Here is a 22957-nt window from a genome sequence, read left to right as displayed (position 1 = left end):
AGACCTTATATGGATTGTGGATGGAAACCTATCCATGGACTAAGAATCCCTGGTTTAGATGAATGAATAAAGAAGATGTGGTATGTATATACAATGGAGTATTACTTAGCCATAAAAAGGAATGGAACTGGGTCATTTGTAGTGATATGGATGAACCTGGAGTCTATCATATAGAGTGAAGTAGGTCATAAAGAAAAACAGATATTGTATATTAATGCATATATATGGAATCTAGAAAAATGGTACTGATGAACATATTTTCAGGGCAGGAATAGAGACTCAGAGCTAGAGAAGGGACTTGTGGACACAGTGGAGGAAGGAAAGGATGGGACAAATTGAGAGAGTGGCATTGATATATATATATACTACTAAAATAGACAGCAAGTGAGAAGCTGCTGCGTAGCGCAGGAAGCTCAGCTCGGTGCTCTGGAGGGGTGGCGGTGGGGTAGGAGGGAGGCTCAAGGAGAGTGATGTATGTATGCTTATGGCTGATTCACATTTTGTACAACAGAAACTAACACAGCATTGTAAAGCAATGATACTGTGATTCGAAAGAAAAAAGAACCCCTGGTCTAGAGGAGGAGGTATACATGTTGAGAAACAACTATAATACAGTTGCTCACTGATGTTACAGAGGTATATGGACTAAATGCCATTTGATATAAAATATGGACCAGTTCTTCTAGGGTAGATGGGTATGTTAAAAGAATGAGCTAGACTTGGAGCCTGCAGATTATGCTAGGAATCAGAGAAGAACCTCTGTATTACAAAATTAGCTAACCCACCTTGGCTAGTATATTGGTATAGCATGAAAAACATTTTTACTGCCTCTGAGATGTCTGAATGACATGCTTAAAAGGCATTTTAGGATATATGGGATTCTGTTTCGCAGGCTGCCTGGGCTTATACTTAATCTAGAAGTATTTTTTTAAGAAACTATAAGAAAGCAAATCCTCCTTTATACATTAATGTGAATAGACCTCATATCAAAAGAACGGCATGTTTTAATAGCCTTAACGTAAACTATGCATAGTTTACAAACTTTGTTAGTGGTAAGTTAAAGAGTAAAAAAAAAAATAGTATTTATAAAAGTTTATAGTCTTTCCTCTGATTGTTATTCCTAGAGTTAATCTATAATTAATAAGCATCCATCACATGCAAAGATCTCTTTTCTATGTAGTAAGGAGGCATAGGAAAAAATAGAAATTGTTCTAGCCTAAAACTTTTAGAACTAAAGCTTATCTTGTGGCTGTGTGTCACAGAAAAATTGTGTTTTCTCAGAACCCTGAAGCAAAAGGTTTAGTATTTGGGATAGACAGAAAAACGTAGTATGCATTTTGTTTTTATACCTGCAAGAATACTCAGTAATGAGTAACTCCAAATAATTATTTATCTTGGTTCCAGTGGTAGTTCCACAAATCTATACATATGATAAAATGACATAGGAGTTATACACATATTCCAACCATATCAAATTCTGGCTTTTGATATTGTTCTGTAATTATGTAAGGTTGAACTATTGGAGGAAACCGGGTGAGGGATACATGGGATTTCTCTGTTCTATCTCTGCACCTTCCTGTGAGTCTGTAATTATTTCAAAAGAAAAGGTTAGGGGAAAAAGCTTGCTACTTTGGCTGTCATTTTGAGAGTAGATTGCGGTGGGCCAGGGGCAGAATCAGGGGTACTGGTTAGGAGAGGTGTTCCGAGGTTTTGCAGCAATCCAGAAGGGCAGTAATGGCTACTGGACTAGGGCGGGGATAGGGGTGAGGATAGTTGAGTTCTGGGTGTATCTTGACAGCACAGTTTATAAAATCTGCTAATGGCCTGGATGCGAGGTATAGGAGAAAGAAGGAAAGACGACAGAGGGTTTTTGGCCTGGACCTCTGGAAGGATGAAGGAAAGAGATGGTGGTAAGAAGAAGCAACAGTAGAGAAGCCTGCTGTGAGGTAGTTGGATTCTTGTCAAGGAAAAACAAATAACAAGCCCTCTTCCTCTAGTGCCTGGCAGCTTGGGGCGTCCAAGGGTTACGGACAGTGTGATATTTAAGTGAGTGCACTCTTGTTAACCTGCTACCAGGCAGCTGGGTTATCTTGGCCTCGCCTTGGCTCTTTTGGAAAGAAGCATGTGTTTGATAAACAGGAAGTTGTTTCCATGGGTGTAGAAAGAAGAAATGATAGAACCGAGTGGCACAGCAACGAACTGCTAGCTGTGGGTAGCCTGGAATGGGCAGAGATCCTTGCAGGTAGCCACCTCGCTTAGCACACAAGCCGCCTTTCCCCCTTTCTAGACTGAGTTATTTCTTCATCATGAAAAATGAAAAAAGTCTCTGCCCTGTTGCTTGACCTGCTGTCAGGGTATGTTCATTTTCAGCTAGTGTTTGGGTCAGTTACGAGTCGTAGACCTAGCAGACAAATGGAGACACTGTCTGTTTATAGTGGAAAAGTGACTTATTTTAAGAAATGTTGGCTCCCCACCACTACCCCATTAGTGGCATGCCTCTGACACTCCAGCGAGCTGGTCTAGGGACGTTAAGACTGCCTTGTGTGTATTTTTGCTCTTTGAAAGGTTAGAATCTAAATGTACCACAAGATATTTCTTCTTGAGTCAGATTGGGACAAAATTACAAGCAGTGAATTCTGAAGCAAACTTTATAAATACTGGTGCTTGAATACTTTTGAAACTTCAGAATTCATTCCCTCTCCTTCTAATAATATACTCTTCACGAGGTATATAAATCCCTTAGTGTTGCTAACTTTTTTTTTTCCACTTTGTAAGGAAAAACAGATAAAAAAGATTATAGAAATCCAGTGCCAAGTGATTCATGGTGATTGGAAAGTGAGAAAGAAAACTTAGACGCCTTACTTTTTTGTTGTTTGTTTTTATAGTTTTTATTTCGTAGATTCCTTGTAATAAGAGCTAGAAAACAGGAGAATTGTTTTTTCCTTCTAATTGAGAGTCACCTCATCTTTGTCAGGGTTGAAATGGTTGAAGTTAAGATAGAGAATACCTTTAAATTTGCAGGTACAGTGGGAACTAAGTAGATTAGTAGTTAATTGATGGTGAAAAGGGGTTTACTGTGACAGATTGCATATTGTCTAGACTCGGGTGAGTGGGTGGGGGCACGAGCCTAGGAATAGAGGAAGCTAGTGTCCTAGCTGGGTGGGTTGCTTGGGACTAGTGATGTGGGTGGGATCTCGCCCAGTATTTCGGAGAACTAGCTCACTAAGCTGTCCAGAAGAAGCAGAACAACTCTTTAGAGTTCCTTGCAACTGGGTTTCTCCTGACAAGTTTCGAAATATGTTTTACTTTGAATGTTAAAGTGGTTCAGGAGCCGTTTTGTTTCATTTGCCTTCTGAAATTACCCCAGTGTGTTTTCCAGCGCTGTGACTTTGTGTTAAGTCCAGGTTGGCCTCCTGCTCTGGGTTTCTTTGCTGAAAGTTAAATATCATATTTGAACTGGAAGAATTTTTGCTCCTTGCCTATGGAGCATTCATGAACATAAAGCAGCCATTTGTCAGCAGGCAGCTGAAAGGCAATTTCAGCAGGGACTGCAAACCACTGCAGGCTGTTGGCTTCCTGGCACACCCACTAGACCCTAAGGTTTACACTGCAAGCAAACTCATAAGGGCTGTGGGTTGGTAGGTGGGGGGGGAGTGGTGGTAATAAGATGGGCAAAAATAAAGGCAGAGGCTGCAGTCTGAATGACATTGAGCCAGGATGAAGATCCTGGATGTGGGGAAGAAAACTCCCAAAGAAAACTTAAACGTCAAACACAATGGCTCAGAAAAAACATCTGATGTTTACAGCTAACACATTTTTTAAAAAGTAAATTGTGTATGTCTTCTTTATAGTCATAGCTCTAGGGATACTGTAGATATCTTTAGGGAAAGAAAGTGAAAGTGTTAGTCGCTTAGTCGTGTCCAGCTCTTTGCCACCCCGTGAGCTGTAGCCTGCCAGGCTCCTCTGCCCATGGAATTCTCCAGGCAAGAATACTGGAGTGGGTTGCCAGTTCCTTCTCCAGGGAATCTTCTCAACCCAAGGATCGAACCAGGTCTCCTGCATTGCAGACAGATTCTTTACCATCTGAGCCGCCAGGGAAGCCTTCTTTAGTGAAAGTGCTATATAATTTAAGCTGTTTTACCCAGTGTGCTGTCACAAATACCTTGTAACCAGAACCATGTAACATTGACAGTTGGTGTATAATAATAAAAATCAATTTTGAGCACTACAGTATCCTGAACAAAGATCCTTATGATTTGTTAACCAGATGCTGAAATAGCATTTATGTAGTATTGAGTGGAACTTTGTTTTAAAATAGCTTTAAAAAAAAAGTCTTTGGAAGTTAAAATTTTGTCATATATGATAACTCTTAGACAAAGTGCGAGTGTATTCCCAAATATGCTGTTCTTTCTTTGGCCATAGCATGTAACAGAATTTATTTCTGTTTAGCAGATCAAGAGATAGAGATATTGGCAGTATAAACGATTCATCCAAGGACAACCAGAGTGTCATTCTAGAGATAAAACAGAACCAGTCTGCATTCCACCAGCTCCTGGCCTGTGTAACATTTTTGAGAACTTTCCAATCATTTTAGGAAAACAAAGTACTTCGAAAATATAAAGAGTTTTTTTTAATAAAAGAAAATCACTTATTTTGGAAATTGCTAAATTAATCATTCTGTTGTGTTTAAGAAGCTCTTTGATGTGTTCTGGTAATTAGTATTTACTGCCAGATGAATGTCTCCTGGGCATTTTAATTAATGGGTGGATTGGCCAAATGAGCTTCTGATGGTAAAACTTCATAAGGGCTTATTTTTGTGTTTCTCAAGAATAGCTGTCTCTTCAAAGCTCTTTAATTAGACAGAGTTTAGCAGCTAAAACACATTATTAGAATAATTAGGCCTTGGATTAAGAGCAGTAGTGGGTCAAAGGAGCAGGTACTGTTAGAGAATGGCCTCTTGCAGTGGTGCATGGTGTCCACTTCTGACGGCTGTCCAGTTCTTCAGCAGCTTATGTTCACTCCTTGTCCCTCTCTCAGGCTTTTGTGTTGTTTGAAGTTCATTTGACAGATCATACCAGAAGCTTAAACATACCAGTGTGCGAGCTCATTTATCACCACCTCCAAACTCTGGTGGAAAGCTGTCCTTTCAATATCTAAGCTAAAGTCTTCTTACTTTCTCTTTATTTCTACCAAATTGGTAATCTTGGCCATAATAATGATTGTTTTTGAGGGAAATGCTTCAAAGATTTTGTGTGTGGTCATTGATAACTCTTAACAATTATAGCAGCTTCTTTGAGGAGTCTGTCTTAATAATTTAAATAATCTACTTATAACCTTGCTCTTAAAATTACTGTTGTACTTGGTCTCCAAAGTTTTATGTTCTTTGTGGTCAGAGTGTTGTTTGAATTGTTCAACACAGAGAATCTGCTGTGTAGATGAACTATCATTTTTCCCCCTCTTCTTTACACCCTCTTCCCCCATTTCTTGTCCTAAGCTCTTAATCTTTTTAGTCTTGACTAGAGCATATATTTTATTTCAGAGTTCTTCTCTGTGGTGAAAGACAGATATATCTGACTGGTCCCATGGGGGTTTGAGATGGTGCCAAAACAATCAGGTAGTGTTACTGAAACACTATTAGAAAACAAACAATAATATAGTCACTTATATTGTCTAATTTTTCACTTTCCCACCATCTCAGGATGCTTATGATGGCAAATATATCTTTTCCCGAGCTGGATCAGTTGGTTTAAGGATAGTGCTGAGAGGCTATTACAGATTTCAGACAGAGCAAACTGTGTCACTAACGTTTCTAATCCCATCAGCTGTCATGACCCGTATTTGTTGTTAGATGAAGAACTGGGTTAGGATATGCATGTCATTGGTTTAATATAAACCTACTGCCCTGATTAGAAAAAAGTTATAGAACTTATGAATCAACCCAATTCCTTTTTAAACATAGTAGACAGCCTGATTTAGAGATATACAAAGTTTATCACATGTAAATTCTTTTGTTGTACCTTAGTTAGCAACATAGCCAATGAGATTATTTCATTTAAAGTGGTAGAAACTTCATTTGGTTTTCTATTGATGTTATCAGTAAAGCTTCATAACAGTTTTAAAATATTTGGTAAGCACAGTAATTGCACTTGTAAAGATGCAGGCATATTGCTGTGCATTCCAGAGAATAGTCACCAAATACATACATTTTTATGTCAGATTGTAACACCTGAGAGCAAAAGAGATACCAGCCTGGACAGAGTCCTATATAAAGCAGGATTTCCCCCCTTAGTAATGACTAATTTCTGTCTGTTCTCTCCTAAAATGATTGATTACTGTGACTCTGCTTTTTGACTCACCCTTTAGCACAGGAAATATTGCTGATACTGATACTTATCTCATGTGCATGTTTGCTGTGTATGTGTAAACTTTTGCAACGGAGCTGTGAACAGGCAGGTGCTGAGTATTACAGTCCTTGAAGAAAACCATCACCTGTGCCCCTCACAACTCTCCCTTTCTTATGGTGGGGTGAGTGTGCTCTTATACACATACATGTGTAACGGGATTTACACTTAATGGGGTTTGGGTGCTGATTACTGATGAATTTTATAGCTACAAATCAAGACTATAAGTGCATTGTTGTCCATTTGTTTGTTTCACTTCTTTGACTCACTCTTGTGCCGGGCCCACGTGCAACCCTCCTCCTTCTACCTTTTGAAATTATACCAGTCCCCAAATGAGAACTGATGGTATTCTTCTTTGGCACAGACCACCTGGTGGCCCATGGCAGGATGGCAGAAAAGGAGGCCCGTCGGAAGTTCAAACAGATTGTTGCAGCCGTGTATTTTTGTCACTGTCGGAACATTGTTCATCGTGATTTAAAAGCTGAAAATTTGCTTCTGGACGCCAACCTGAATATCAAGATAGCAGGTGAGAAGTGTGCTGAGGATGTGCAATAGGAATAAAGAAGCTTTTCCTTCAGGGTTCTTAAAGCAAGGGATTGTCTTGTTTCTGTCTATTCAGAAAGAAGTATTGTGAAAAGGATTTTGTGTGTGTGGCTTGAAAATTAATAAACTTTCAAAATACACTTATGTAAATTTTTCACATAGTTTCTGATGCAACTAGGTTGGGGAGAAAAGAAAAAGTGATTTTTAAATAAGGAATACAACATAGAATAAAGTAGTAAAAAGACCCCATAAAGTTGTATGTCCACCCTCACTTGAGAAGGTTGATTTGTGTCATTTGTGATACAGAGCATGCTTATTCTTAAGACTGTGATTTTAAGAGGAATAGGTCTTACTGTGGTTTAAAGGCAGTCCATCTCTTTTCATCCTCAGATTTCATTCATCTGCTCATCTGACAGTGCCTGAAAAAGCACTTTTCACTGCCTCAGTCTCCTCATATTTCAGTTTTCCTAAACTGCCAGCATTTGCCTAACCAATGCAAGCTCACCACCTATTGATAGAAGAAAGTGACTGCAGTCTATATGGAAACTGTAGATATGAAAATAAGCCATTTTTGTTTTCTGACAGTTTTTGGTATTACATTTTATGTCCCTCATCTCCCAGATAAAAAAGGAAGGGAGTCTCATATAGAAAACAGAAGTGTAGCTAGAATATAACTGTCTCGAAAAACCTAAGTAAGAAGCAGTTCTAAAGATTTCCCTCCTTGACCAGATGGTAATTCAGAATTCAAGTTTATATTACACATGAGAGGTCGGAGTACCTGTCTGTAGGTTGGTGATTCTTCTGACCGTTTCTTTTGTGTACATAACCGCCCACTTTCCAGGCTCTGCTTTCACATCCTTGGGATTCACCTCTCCTTATGTTTATCTGAGTTGGGCTGATTAGAACTTTTCAACTGTGAGCTCTTTGAGTCCTGTATTTGCTCAATATACAGCAGACAGGAATTAGATACTTTCTTTTACTTACATGAAATTAAATTTTTTATTTGCCCTTATGTCTGTTTTTTATTCTGTAATGCTCTCTAGATGCTGACAGTTCTCACAAGGCTGGGCAGGGGGAAAGGCCTCACAATTTCAAACCCTCTTTTGTCATTATTATAGCTTCAATTGAATTAATGATAATAATACTTACTAAGCTTCACAATCCTTAAAAAGTATAATAAAATATTGTGTTAATTATCTATTCTGATGTAGCAAATGACCGCACACTTTGTGGCTTGAAACACTATAAGTGTATTATCTTACAGCTCTGGAGGTCCAAAATTTGGAATGAGTTGTGTGGGGCTGAAATCAAGGTGGGGTAGGACTGGCTCCATCTAAGGCTTTTGGAGAATTTGTGTCCTTCCCTTCGTCAGCTTCTGGAGTCCTTCTGTGTTCCTTGGCTCCAGCCCTTTTCTCACATCACTCTTCCACCTCCTGTTTCCATTGTCACATCTCTCACTCTTAGTCTATTCCCCCTTCTTCCCTCTTGAAAAGACCCTTGTGATTATATTGGGCCCTCCAGGGTGGTCTCTCCTGCCCAGGATCCTTAACCTAGTGACTTCCCTGGTGGTCCAGTGGCTAAGACTTCACACTTCAGTGCAGGAGGGGCCCAGGATCCACCCCTGGTTAGGAAGCTAGATCCCACAGGTCGCAACGAAGATGGAAGATCCCAAGTGCCACAACCAAGAGCCAGCACAGCCAAATAAATGATATATAAATAAAGTTTTTAATGAATAAATAAATGAAGTTTAAAAAAAAGATCCTTTTTTTTTTAATAAATTAAGTTTAAGATCCTTGACCTAATCATGTCTGCGAAAGTAGGTAACACATTCAAAAGTTCCACGGATTAGGACAGGGACATCTTTGAAGGACTATTATTCAGCCAGCCGCAGATGTCATTGTAGGGCTCTTTGGACTGGTAATTAAGATAGTGAGTAAAAAAAAGCCCCAGGTTTTCTGCTACAGTCTTATTCTGCTGACCAAAGACCAAAAAAAAAAAAAAAAAAAACCTGTTATGCTTTTTTGTTCTTGATTTTGAATTTAGAACCATTTTGGTTTAGTTAAGGGCAATTTGCCCTGGAGAAGGAAATGGCAACCCATTCTAGTATTCTTGCCTGGAGAATTCCATGGACAGAGGAGCCTGGTGAGCCCCAGTCCCTGGGGTCATGGAGAGTTGGACACAACTGTGTGACTAACACACACACACACACACACGGGCAATTTGTATGGCTTTTAATTTTTGCGTTGAAAAGCCACACACACACACACACACACGGGCAATTTGTATGGCTTTTAATTTTTGCGTTGAAAAGCCACACACACACACACACACACACACACACACACACACACACACACACACACACACACACACACGGGCAATTTGTATGGCTTTTAATTTTTGCTTGAAAAGCCACACACACACACATACACACACACACACACACGGGCAATTTGTATGGCTTTTAATTTTTGCGTTGAAAAGCCACACACACACACACACACACACACACACACACACGCAATTTGTATGGCTTTTAATTTTTGCGTTGAAAAGCCACACACACACACACACACACACACACACACACACATGCACGCAATTTGTATGGCTTTTAATTTTTGCGTTGAAAAGCCAGGTAATAAAGCAGGGATTGGTGACAATTTAGAGTCTCTACTGACAAATATTTGGATAAGGAGATTTTTTTAAAGCTTTCTTTGTTAAACCTATGTCGTCACAATATGAGTTTCTACCTGCTGATGTGTAATTCTAGACTCCTAGGGATGCTGGCATTCAGCTCTGGGCTCTCTGTGTATTAACACATATATTTTGGCAGGATTTTTACTTCATTCACGTAAAGCCTGTTTTCGTTATTTGTTTTCACCGCAAAGCAGAGGATAAATGAGCACTCTGGGTTTGTGCTCCTCTGCAGTTATCAGACACTGGCTTTGCCTTCTTTCCCACATGCTGTCGTTACGCAGTTTCTCAGCCATTGCCTAAGCTGCTCCTCCTACACGTGAGTTAGATAGAACGCCCATTCTCGTCTCCCAAGCCTTCTCTGAGTTCAATGGACCAGAGGGAGAAATGCTCCTAATTGAAGCTGACCACAGCATGACTAGTTTTGGAGAGGTATGTTGGATGGTTGTGACAGGACACAGGCAGATAAGTAATGAAATCAGTTTTTATTCTCAAAGCCCAAAGTGACTTTCAGATCCTTTCAGATCTTTTCAATAGTATTTTTGACAAATTATTGTAAATCTTGGTAAGAAAGAACTACCATATAAAAAGAAACACATGAGAAAGAAAGGAAGATTTTTTTGTTTTATTTAAAATAGTGTTAGTCTTAGGCACCTCATTTAAAAAGAATCGTATATATTATAGTAGCAAATTAACATGGAATTAATAAAAATTCAGATTAGGAAATCTAAGGGTTTGTTTTCCTTATGTCAATATTTATGTAGTGGGTTTTTTTTATTGGAATATAATTGCTTTACAATGTTATGTTAGTTACTGCTATACAAGGAAGTGATCAGCCATTTGCATACATATATCCCCTCCCTCTTGAGTCTCTCTCCCGCCCCCTCATCCCATCCCTCTGAGTCATCAAAGAGCTGAGCTCCCTTTACTGTAGAGCTGCTCCCCACTAGTTACCTGTTCTACACGTGGTGATGCATATATGTCTGTGGAAGTGTGTATATGGCATTGCCACTCTCCCAATTTGTCCCACCCTCCCCTCCCCACCTTGTGTCCACATGTCCGTTGTTTATACCTAGTGGTTTTGATGAAAAGGTCATGTATCCTGTTCAAAAATAGATGAATAAGTTGTTCTAGGGATGTTTGTATTTGCAGGAATTTGTTTACTTTTTCTATGAAGTAATGTGACAGTTTACATGTAATACTCTTGGTACTACTGTAAAAATCTAGTAAGTATAAAAGCCCGTATTTGCCCTCTTCAACAGAATGTGTGTTTCCTGGACACAAGAGGTAAATTTCAGTTATAGGCATTAAAAGATGCAACATCGGTCCATGGTTTAAGAGTTTTTGTGATTAAACTCTTAGCTATGAATTTTTGTTATATGCTACTTCTAGAGAGAATGAAGCCCAGGTGAATACTTTGTTGTCTTTCTGGGTTTAGAATTTAAAAAGGCTTCTTAGTGCTGATCACAAACCTGTCTTCTCTAGGATTATTTGAAACATGTTTCTATCATTAGTTCAGTCGCTCAGTCGTGTCCGACTCTTTGCGACCCCATGAATTGCAACATGCCAGGCCTCCCTGTCCATCACAAACTCCTGGAGTTCACTCAAACTCATGCCCATCGAGTCGGTGATGCCATTCAACCATCTCATCCTCTGTCGTCCCCTTCTCCTCCAGCCCCCAATCCCTCCCACCATCAGGGTCTTTTCCAGTGAGTCAACTCTTCGCATGAGGTGGCCAAAGTATTGGAGTTTCAGCTTCAGCATCAGTCCTTCCAGTGAACACCCAGGACTTCTCTCCTTCAGGATGGACTGGTTGGATCTCCTTGCAGTCCAAGGGACTCTCAAGAGTCTTCTCCAACACCACAGTTCAAAAGCATCAATTTTTCGGTGCTCAGCTTTCTTCACAGTCCAACTCTCACATCCATACATGACCACTGGAAAAACCATAGCCTTGATTAGACGGACCTTTGTTGGCAAAGTAATATCTCTGCTTTTTAATATGCTATCTAGGTTGGTCATAACTTTCCTTCCAAGGAGCAAGTGTCTTTTAATTTCATGGCTGCAGTCACCATCTGCAGTGATTTTGGAGCCCAAAAAAATCAAGTCTGACACTGTTTCCACTGTCTCCCCATCTATTTCCCATGAGGTGATGGGACCAGATGCCATGATCTTAGTTTTCTGAATGTTAAGCTTTAAGCCAACTTTTTCACTTTCCTCTTTCACTTTCATCAAGAGGCTTTTTAGTTCCTCTTCACTTTCTGCCATAAGGGTGATGTTATCTGCATATCTTAGGTTATTGATATTTCTCCCGGCAATCTTGATTCCAGCTTGTGCTTCTTCCAGACCAGTGTTTCTCTGGTTTCTATCATTAGCAATCCAGAATAAGCATTGATTGTTTTCAGAATAAAGAATTTTATTTCTGAAAGAACTGCCAAGTCTAAGAATTTTTAGTGGATATCTAAAATCTTCACGGTTCTTAACAAAAGCTTTATGCTCCACTATCATGGAACAGAGAAAAGAAGACTGAGAACCTACTCCCACCCTCGAGAATTTACAGTATTATTTGGGCAGCAAATGCGTAGACAGCAATGAGGTTATGCTTTATGTATATGAAAAGTGGGCTCTCCCGGTGACTCAGTGATAAAGAATCACCTGCCAGTCCAGGGAATGTGAGAAATGTGGATTCGATCCCTGGGTTGGGAAGATTGGGAAGATCCCCTGGAGAAGGGAATGGCAACCCACTCCAGTATTCTTGCCTGGAGAATTCCGTGGACAGAAGAACCTGGCAGGCTACAGTCCATGGGGTCGCAGAGTTGGACACAACTAAGGGACTGAAGACAAGCACATATAAAAAGTACTTTGCAAGGCATTTTCACACATATCATTTAATTTCATATTTGGCATACAAGTATAGCTTGTTTAGAAAACTAGAGTTTCCAAAAGACCTTTAACTTGCTAAAACTTTGAATTTCTTTTAAAGAGCACTCCTGCAAACCCCTTTCTTGTATAGAGTTTGTCGCTGGGAAAAGAATAGGTTTCTTGGTCTCTAATCTTTCTCTTTTCTTGCCTCAGATGTGTGAGGACCACAGAGGAGCAGATGCAAGATGGGGGAGGCACAGCTTGGCTCCCTCAGCACATCCTCATATCCCTGGGTCGCAGCATGGTCAACAGCTGCCAAATTACAGTTTGATACAATAGCGAGAGATGTTACAAAGCACGTTGTGATTCATCATCACGTTAATTGTATAGTCCCATTACCACAGAGTTCAGAGGATGAAGAAACCACTTTCGTTTGCAAAATTCCCTTAGATAACAACTGCCACAGGGATTGTCAGCAGATCCTGTCTACTGTTTCACTCCTGCTGCCTTGCACGTACCTGTCCTACAGTAGGTGCTCAATAACTTGGTGGGTCTGAACTTTACACAGCAGTGATGAGGACAGAATCATCCTTTTGAGAATATAGCCCTTGAGGTGAGTCTTAAAGGATGAGCAGACTTCTTTAAGGATAGGTGTTGAGGAGAGAACACCAATAGGATCAGCAAATGTTAATTTGGGGATACCTTGGGGATACAGCAGCAGGTAAAATAGTCCCTTGGAACTAACATTCTGATGGCAGAAGATAGACAGTAAACACGTGAACAAATGAGCTCGCATAGGGCTTCCCTGGTGGTCCAGTGGTTAAGACTCCATGATGCCAATGCAGCGGGGAGAGGGAGTTGGTTGATCTCTGGTTAAGAACTGAGATAGATCCCACATACCACGAAACCCAGCCAAAAAATTTTTTTTAATAAAGAAAAAAGTTCTCATAAGGACTTGTGAAAGTGGTAAAATGACTTGTGGGAGGATAACCAGGACAGGCACAGCCTTCCAAACAGAAGGAAGAGCAAGGCAAAGGCCTGAGTGAGGTGACGGTAACATGTTTAGGGGATAAGAGACAGGTTTGCCTGGCTGGAGATGATAAATAAGGCGGGGAGTGGAAGGATGAAGTGAGGGAGCTGGCACAGGCCAGTTCACATGGGTCGCTGTGCACGTGGTGAGGATTGGGGGGTTATTTTGGTTACAATGGGAGCCTGAGCTGGAGCAGCGTGAATAGCAGAGGATGCACACAGCATGTCTGCAGAAAAGCTTGGCGAGAGGGAAGACTTGAGGAGGGGAGGCATGCCTGAGAACGTGGGGAGGGGCGGCGTTTATACTGGATTGCGAGATTGTTTGACTTCTAGGCTTAATAAATCAGACTCAGGGTGGATAAGGGAAAGAAAAGAGTCGGGAGAGGGGACAGGAAGGCCATAGGAAGATCAGTTCAAAGCCTGTGAAATGCATACAGCCGATTCATGTTGCTCTTCAGCAGGAACTAACACAGCCTTGTAAAGCACTGTGAACGTGTACTCTGAAAAATAAATAAAAGTTTAAAAGACGGATCAAAAGTTCATACTGAGGCAATGGGATGTAGCTTTATCTAATTATCCCTCGTCTGTAAGGTACCACTTCAGGTATCTGCCTTTTTCCGGAGGTATCCATGCTCTTGTGTATTTCCTCCACTAGACTGTAAGCAGGGGAGTTCCCACGCTTACCTCTATTATGTGTTCCTCAATGGTCTAACATAGCAGGTGCTCAATAAATAAGTTTGTTGAATGGGGTGGGGTGGGGTGGGGTGGGGAAGGCCTGTGAAATGGTAAGATTCTGCATACAGGTGGTGGTAGTGGACCTGGAAAGGAAGAAAAGGGCAACAGACACAAGAGATGCAAGCAAGGAAGAGCTTCTGGGACTGGGTAACCAGTCACATAGCTGGGCCAGGAAGAGGGAACTTGCAGTCAATGTTTGTTTAGAAATAGAGAAATCAGATTTCCTTATTGACGGATTATATTAAGCTATCAAAGAAAACTGCTGTTGCCTTATTTTTTAACAGTTGATGCACTGCTGTTTGGAAGTAATTTTAATTCTTGTCCCTAGAAACTAGAGAAATTTCTAGATTTATAAAAGATTGCCCAAATGTAGCTGGATTATTCCATGAAGCAAAGTTATTTGAAATACTCCGACGCTATGAGAATGTTTTGAAAATTGTGGAAACTTTTTTTTTTTTTTAACCTAAGGAAGTTGGAAACTTTTTTCTTTAAATGTCGACTCCCAGAATGGTCTCCATGAGATGGTTTCCACTCCGGTGTTATTGTTTTAGTTGGCAATCAGTAGACAGCAAAGATCTGAAGTTCAGCTACAGCAAAGCCAATATTTTGGAAAGAATTTCCACAGTGCATGGATTTAAGGTACTGTGGAAATTTTTGACCTTTAATGCAGTGAGATCTAGACTACTTCATTTTTTAAAAGTGAGAAACGAAAACATTTGGTAATAACTTCATTGACCTTTCACCCCCAGTATGAATATACTGAGATATAGTCCTACAGAAAAAAAAAAGTTGGAAACCTTGGTTTCTGAGACCCCATCCATAGTCTGGTGATTGAGAATATCCCTCAGTAAAAGTAGTTATGCAATATTCATCATATCACTCCCAAATTTTATGTCATGATACTAACACCCTTTATTTCAGTAATCTTTCAGTACACCTCCCTGGTTGACAGGGAGTAAATTGAGACTCGGAGAGGCCATGTAACTTTCCCAGATTTGGGTCCTAATGGAGCCTAGATGTCATAACGCCTCACCCGGTACTCACATCCTTAAATGGTGAGGACTCTCAACTAGCAGGGCTAAGCAACCGTCACGTATATTGACCCTTGGGAAAATGCAGTTGGGGAAATTCTCTCTTCTGAATCATATTCTTAAGACTGGAACTTCACAATGAAATATTAATGTACTTTCATTCAAAAGGTGTTTCAGGTACACATATTTGATTTGTGAAAAAAACTCTGTGAAGTTAAAAATTTAAGGGAGCATATTTTTGTCTGTCATAGTTCTGGGTTATAAGTGTGAGGTTTTGTTGATCTTGAAAAGTGATTGCACCTTGGTAGGATCAAAACCAATTTTCTGTTTTTGGGGTCTCATTAACAATAGCTATGCTACCAGTACAAAGCATCACCTCTCAGATTTTCCCACTGGTTTTCCTAACACGGAGGGAGATGAACTCACACAGGCTGGGGGGGAGTTGGGGGCTGGTTACATAGTCTGGAATTGCTCACTTTGTAAATCACATGCTTTATCTTTAAATTCATGCACGTTTTGTATCCTCCTCAATGTTGTATTACATTTGTTTTAATATTAAAATAATTCAACTTTATTTAACATAGGGAAAAAATTGATACTCCCAGAAGATGTATTTTATTTGGCTTATAGTTTCACATAACTCTTGGCATACTTCAGCATTATGCCTAGAACATGCAGACATGAACCAGTTTGAGAAATGGAGAATAAAGAATTGCTTCCCCAACTTTAGGTTTTTCTTACACAAACTGCTATTAATTGCAGGTCATTCATTTGGAGGATAATTGTGTGTGTGTGTTAGATACTCAGTCATGTCTGACTCTTTGAGACTCTGTTGACTATAACTCACCAGACTCCTCTGCCCATGGAATTCTCTAAGAAGAGTACTGGAATGGGTTGCCATTCCCTTCTCCAGGGAATCTTCCCAACCCAGGGATTGAACCCAGGTATCCTACATTGCAGGCAGATTCTTTACTGTCTGAGCCACCATTAGTGGTAAATAAATGGAGTAGTGATTTAGATCTCCCAACTCTTACATGGAATGGTTTGAGAGCCTTTGACAGTAAAGCAAGTGAGTCCACCTGCTGGCTGGGAGCTAAGGAGCCTGCTTGTAACTCAATCATCATGGTTATTGCTCAGTTGAAGTGGTTGGGGACCCTTGATAGTGTTGACCAGTGTGCGGTTTTTAATAAAATTTTGTTAGATTTACATGGACTGTTGGACAGTATATAAAGCATAATAAACATTTATGTTAAAATTTTAATTAATGAGGTTGGAAATGATAATTCTACAATGTCTCAAGACCTTGCCAAATTCATGGATCATCTTCACTGATCACAGATGGTTTATAGATGTTTCTAGGTATTCAAAAGCTAAAATTTTTCTATGTACGCACACACAGACACATGTAAAATCTAGTTTGCTTTATTGGGAATAAAGACTGCACACATTATTGTGTATTATTTGCAAAGAAGTGCTAAACTTGCTTATCCATTTTACCATTTAAAAACAAAATATGGAAATAATTTAGATAATAGGGTTTTTTTAGGATCAAAAATGTAAGCATTCTGAATACAAGATCATGGAGTTTTTGACTATTTGTAATCTCAATTTATAATCTCAACATGTGGAGCTTCCCAGGTGGTGCAGTAGTAAAATCCACTTGCCAATGGAGGAGACACAAGAGACGCAGTTTCGATTCCTGAGTCAGGAAGATCTCCAGGAGAAGAAAATGACAACTCACTCCAGGATTCTTGCCTGGGAAACCCCATGGACAGAGGAGCCTGGTGGGCTATAGTCCATGGGGTTGCAAAGGGTTGGACACAACTGAGCACACATGCATGCACAATCTCAGTGCATTGGTGACTTCCAAACTAAATGTATCAGTTTTAGATAAATACTTTTTTTACATAACTTAAATACATTAATGAGTCATTTGTTAAATGGGCAAAACAATTTTCCTTGAATAATATTATAGTGAACTTTTATTTTTTTACTGAAAGATGATTACTTTACAGCATAGTTTATTGTTTATCCTTCCTGTATATAATAGTGTGCATCTAACACTAATCCCAAACTCCCAATCCATTCTACTTAGTTTCTAGGTGACAGTTTAGAATCTTAAAGGTGATCATACCAACTTTTCTCCAAAAGTAGCTTTCTCTGTATAAGATTATATGTCTTAACTTTTATTTTGGAAAATATTATTTTTGTACCTATATACTATATATCTATTTGGTATCTTTAGTTTTCATTGAGAATTTAAGAGGATCTTAATTCATTATGGTCTGTAAAAGGCGCTAAAAAATTGTTAGTGTGCTCACCTATCAGTATTAGAAACTTACCTGATTAAATGATTGGACTTTTATTTTTCTAAGTGATATGATTTAGAATTACGACTATAATAGTATGCATAAATGTTTCCAGGAATTCCAGTGCATATTGTTTGTAGGTCTTACAGAAAGTATCTCAGTACAACCCTTTCCTATAAACGTCTATTCTGAACTAGAGTTTGATGAAAAGGTCTTATGTTTTGTGGGGTTATTGTTGTTGTTCAGTCACTCAGTTGTGTCTGACTCTTTGCAACCCCATAGACTGCAGCACTCCAGGCTTCCCTGTCCTTCACCATCTCCCGGAGCTTGCTAAAACGCGTGTCGGTTGAGTCAGTGATGCCATCCAGCCATCTCCACCTGCCTTCAATCTTTCCCAGCATCAGAGTCTTTTCAAATGAGTCAGTTCTCTGCATTAGGTGGCCAAAGTATTGGAGTCTCAGCTTCAGCATCAGTCCTTCCAGTAAATATTCAAGACTGATTTCCTTTAGGATTAATTGGTTGGATCTCCTTGCAGTCCAAGGGACTCTCAAGAGTCTTCTCTAACACCACAGTTCAAAAGCATCAATTCTTCAGCACTCAGCCTTATTTATGGCCCAGTTCTCAACTCTCACATCCATATGGTCCAACTCTCACATCCATATGTTTTGTTGGGGGAGGGTTGTTTTTCATGAGAAGGGTAGTGCTGTCTATAATAGAGTGGAGAGGGTTCATTTGTTATCTCATTTAAAAATAGCCAAGTTCAGTTTTCCTAACTGCTAAGATACTTTAACGCTTTGAGGGAAAATGCATGTCATTCATTGAAAATACCCATGTAATGCTGGTCCAGCATTTTTGTTTTTAAACTTTAATTTTCCATAGAGATAGCATACTGCATATAGACACCTAGTGCTGGGAAGTTGCAGAGCCTCAGGAGATTCCTCAGGTTAAGTGATGGGTGCAGAGGAGCCTCATATGTGGTGTAATCTAGAAGCGGCCACAGAGTGGCCCTTTAATAGCTCTCTAACACGTTCCAGGAAGGTACATATATTCTCTCAATCTCCTGAGAATTATCTCTCGCCTCCTTCAATTCTGACCTCTGGTTTCTTAAACTAAATCAATGCCCACCCCCCTTCCAGAAGCTGATTACTTGATTTTTTTTTTTTCCCATGAAGAAATTTCTCTTGAGTATAAATGCTCAGGCTGTGAGTCAGTAGTTTTTGGCATTACTTCTCTTTTAGCTCCTAGTTAGAAAGTTCAGCCAGAGGTTGGAGGGATTGCTAAACGCCGAGGACTTCCCAAGACCCATTTTTAAGAGCAAACTAATATGGAGACTCCTGGGAACTTTGAAACTCATCTTTCGTCACTACCAATATTCTGAGATCTGCACAGTTGACTCTTGTGTTCAATTCCAAGTAAAGCGTTTGGGTCACATGATTCCTAGGCTAGTGATGTTGTGTAGGAAAAGCATGATTTGTGTCATATGGAGAAGGAAAATGGCAACCCACTCTAGTATTCTTGCCTGGAAAATGCCACGGATGGAGGAGCCTGGTAGGCTGCAGTCCACGGGGTTGCAGAGAGTCGGACACGACTGAGTGACTTCTCACTTCACTTCTATCTTAGTAGTCCATGTAACAGTCTGAATCCTGTTTATAAAGTGTTCCTTCACGGGTCTTGATCTTTGGTTCTTCAAGTCATTTTTAGCTTGTACACCTGACAGCTTATGGCCCCTGCCTTGTACTTATTAGTCTATAGAGAAGTTAATCAATGGCCAGAATTTATATTCTTGATCTTTGTCTCTAGTTGCAAGTGCAGTGTTGGGGTTATAAGTTTTCAGAAACTTTAAGATTTTAAAACATGAAGGATTTAGTCACAGTATTTGCTGGTGAGGTTGTTTGTTCAGGATAAATAGCTATTTTCCCACTTCACTTTTTTCCTCTGCCCGATACTTCTAAGCTGTTTACTTCCCACAGCGAGGGAATGAGATGAAGCATGAGTGAGTCTTGGCGGCGTTGGCTGTCGCTTGTAGCTGTGCTACCGTCTACCTTCACAGACACTGTCACCATCTGGGACTGGCTGCAGGCTAGCCCTAATCTGTTCCATCTGCTTTGGGTTTCTCCTTGGTTAGCCAGAAAAGAAGTCAAGGGCATTACTCTGAGGTGGTAGACCAAATAAAAAAATTTCCTGTTGCAGTCAGTTGTCCTGATTTTCAAATTCATGCCACCCGTTCCCTCTTTCCCCTTACCACACAGACACACCCCTTTGATGATGTACTTCCTTTTAGGGCCACAGTATCACTGCCCCATATAGCCCCAGGCTCCTGATCTTGCCTAGAACAAAGGACTTCAAGTCTCAAACTGGATAGTAAAGCTCTGGCATTTAAACCATCCCTAGAAGACAGGCATATGGTTCAAATTAAAGTCTCCTGCTCTGTATTAAGAGAAGGGGATGTAAGATACCATTCCAGCCTGCAGACAAATGCTAACCAACCAGGGTATTCGGGGCTTGGAAAAGAGACTTAACCAATTATGTTAGGAGCCACTTGTGAGTGTAGAAATAAATGACCATAGGCCACATGAAGGGAACAGCTCCACCCATATGGCTTCTGTTGTGTGGGGGTGAATATTTACTTTAACCAGTTTCTTCTCTTGTTTCTCCCTTTCCTTCTGTAACTCTTTATAATATCCATTATTTTAATATTGAATCTGTAGGTCATAATTTTCTTCCTGTTGCTAGTAAATAAAGAGTAAGCAACACAAAAGTATCTTTATGGCATCTTTGTACCCGAGAATTTTCTAAAACTGCTCAGTGTTTTAGTTCTTATTATTAAAGGCTTTATCTTTAAAAAAATTTTTTTAAATATATTATTTATTTATTAGGCTGAGCCAGGTCTTAGTTGTGGCACATGAACTCTTAGCTGCTGTATGTGGGATCTAGTTCCCGACCAGGGATCGAACCTGGACCGCCCGCATTGGGAGCATGGAGTCTTAGCCACAGAACCACCAGGGAAGTCCCTAAAAATTTTTTAATGTGGAGTACTAAAGCAATAATATAAGTATACTATAGGAAATTTAAACAGCAGCAAAAGATTCAAACTGGAATCCTACCTTAAAATTGTCATCATTTTGAATGCATTTGTTTTCTATGCAAGTTTTTTTTTATAGTTTTAATCACTGTAGGTACCATTTTACATGTGTTTTTTATCTTTCATATTATGTCAAACATTTTCCCTATGCTGCTCCCTATAGTCATTTTTAGTGATTGCATATCAAGTAGGTGTACTGTAATTAATTTCTCCCATATTGTCATGAGAGCACAGAAGGTCAATAAGGTTTTCTTGTCCATTCCCCCTTCCTTTCTTTGACATTTGTCAGTGCACTGGAGACCTGGGTTCAATCCCTGGGTTGGGAAGATCCCCTGGAGAAGGGAAAGGCTACTCCCTCCAGTATTCTGGCCTGGAGAAAAGAGTCAGACAACAACTGAGCGACTTTCACCTTCAAAACTGCAAAATATATATACTTAACCTTGGAACATGCACTGAACGTATTCTCTTCTTTGCCCTAAGTTTCTGTGTTACTTTTGTTGTTGCTGCTGTTTGTTATCCCCGTGGACATGGCCCGCTTCTGCGTCTCCCTGTCTGATGCACCCGTGCCCTCCATCCTGCTCTGTGTGAACGGAGCCTGTGACCCAGGCGGACAGGAACTGGGGCCGTGCGGCACTGCGGCCTTGGACGGCAGTTCTGGAAAGCTGAAGGAAGGCAGTGACTGAATACAAAGCGCCTGAGGTGGTGAAGAAATGCTTAGGCTCTGCCCTTCCACTGGCTTCCTACCTCTGGGACTTGAGTAATTAAAAGTTATCATCAGAAAAAAAATCAGTTCAGTTCAGTCACTCAGTCGTGTCCAACTCTTTGCGACCCCATGAACTGCAGCACACCAGGCCTCCCTATCTATCACCAACTCCTGGAGTTTACTCAAACTCATGTCCATTGAGTCAGTGATGTCATCCAACCATCTCATCCTCTGTTGTTCCCTTTCTCCTCAGAAAAAAAATACACAGCACTATTTACAATATCTAGGATATGGAAGCAACCTGAATTTCCACTGATAGATGAATGGATAAAAAAGATATGATTGAGATATATATATATGTGTGTATATATATATATATATATGTAAAATGGAATATTACTCAGCCATAAAAACAATGAAATAATGTCATTTGCAGCAACATGGATGGACTCTCAGATTGTCATACTGAGTGAAGTAGGTCGGGCAGAGAAAAGCCAGGTATCATATGATATTGCTTATATGTGGAATCTAAAAAATGTTGCAAATGAATGTGTTTACAAAACAGAAATAGAGTTACAGACATAGGAAACAAGTTTATGGTTGCCAGTGGGGAAATGCAGAGGGGAGGCAAAGTTGGCCATATGGAAGGAAAAGAAGGAAAATGTAAATCTCTTTTAGTGGTGTTCTTTGTTGGCAGCTCTTGTCCAGTTAAGGGAGTTGGTGACAGTATAGATTAAAATGTTTAAAATGAATTTTTAAACTATTTATAAGTAATGTGTCTTGGTCCATTCAGGCTGCAGTAATAAAATACTGCAGACTGAGTGGCTTATAAGCAACAGAAATTTATTGCTCACAGTTCAAGGCTTGGAGATTTACACTCAGGTAAGAAAAACAGCCTGATCCCTCCCCGCCTGAGCCATGTGGATAATGGAGCTTAGAGCCCAGTGAAATGTCCCCTAAGGGCAAAAAATAGAAGTAGAGGAGAAAAAAGGATCCTATTCTTTTCTTTGCTTATTATGAAATATCATGTATATAAACAGAAATGTGCATTAACCACATGTGTACACTTTAATGAATCACTATAAAGCAAACACCTCTGCAAATTACCACATAGGTCAAAAAATAGATAATGTAATTAGCTGGGCACCCCATCACAACCTCATTCTTCCCCCATGGGGTAATCTCTGTCTTGATACTCATGTTAATCACTTCGTTGCTTGATAGTTTTTTTAAAAGTAGTTTTTACCACCTGTGCAATATATCTCTCAGAAGTTTTGTTCCTAGAGGTGCCATTTATATTGAATGTAATGTGAGTGGGCCCATCCTTAATATAGTTTGCTTGTTTTTGACCTATGTGTCATGGAATCATGCTGAATATATGACTTTGTGTTTTATTTCACACAACACTGTTTGCAAGATTTATCCATGTCTGTATAGCTAGGATTTATTCTTTTTTATTTCTATCTAGTATTCCATGATAGAAGTATACCACAAGTTAGTTTTCCATTTTATCCATGGATGGATATTTGGATTGCTTTCAGTTTGAAGCTCTTACTGTTGCAATCTTG

The 22957-nt window shown here is 39.8% G+C and overlaps 1 protein-coding gene across 4 annotated transcripts in view; it reads left to right on the top strand.

Moving 5' to 3' along the window:
• Window positions 1-22957, top strand: part of SIK3 (SIK family kinase 3) — a 255842-nt gene that overhangs the window by 168411 nt on the left and 64474 nt on the right. For all 4 annotated transcript variants that reach the window (XM_043899984.1, XM_043899965.1, XM_043899974.1 and 1 more), the window contains exon 4: window positions 6766-6927. In XM_043899984.1, coding sequence (XP_043755919.1) covers window positions 6766-6927 — 162 coding nt within the window. The remainder of the gene's footprint in view (window positions 1-6765; window positions 6928-22957) is intronic.

This window comes from Cervus elaphus, chromosome 1, assembly GCF_910594005.1.
Source record: "Cervus elaphus chromosome 1, mCerEla1.1, whole genome shotgun sequence".
NCBI lineage: Eukaryota > Metazoa > Chordata > Mammalia > Artiodactyla > Cervidae > Cervus > Cervus elaphus.
This window is presented reverse-complemented; position numbering and strand designations above follow the sequence as displayed.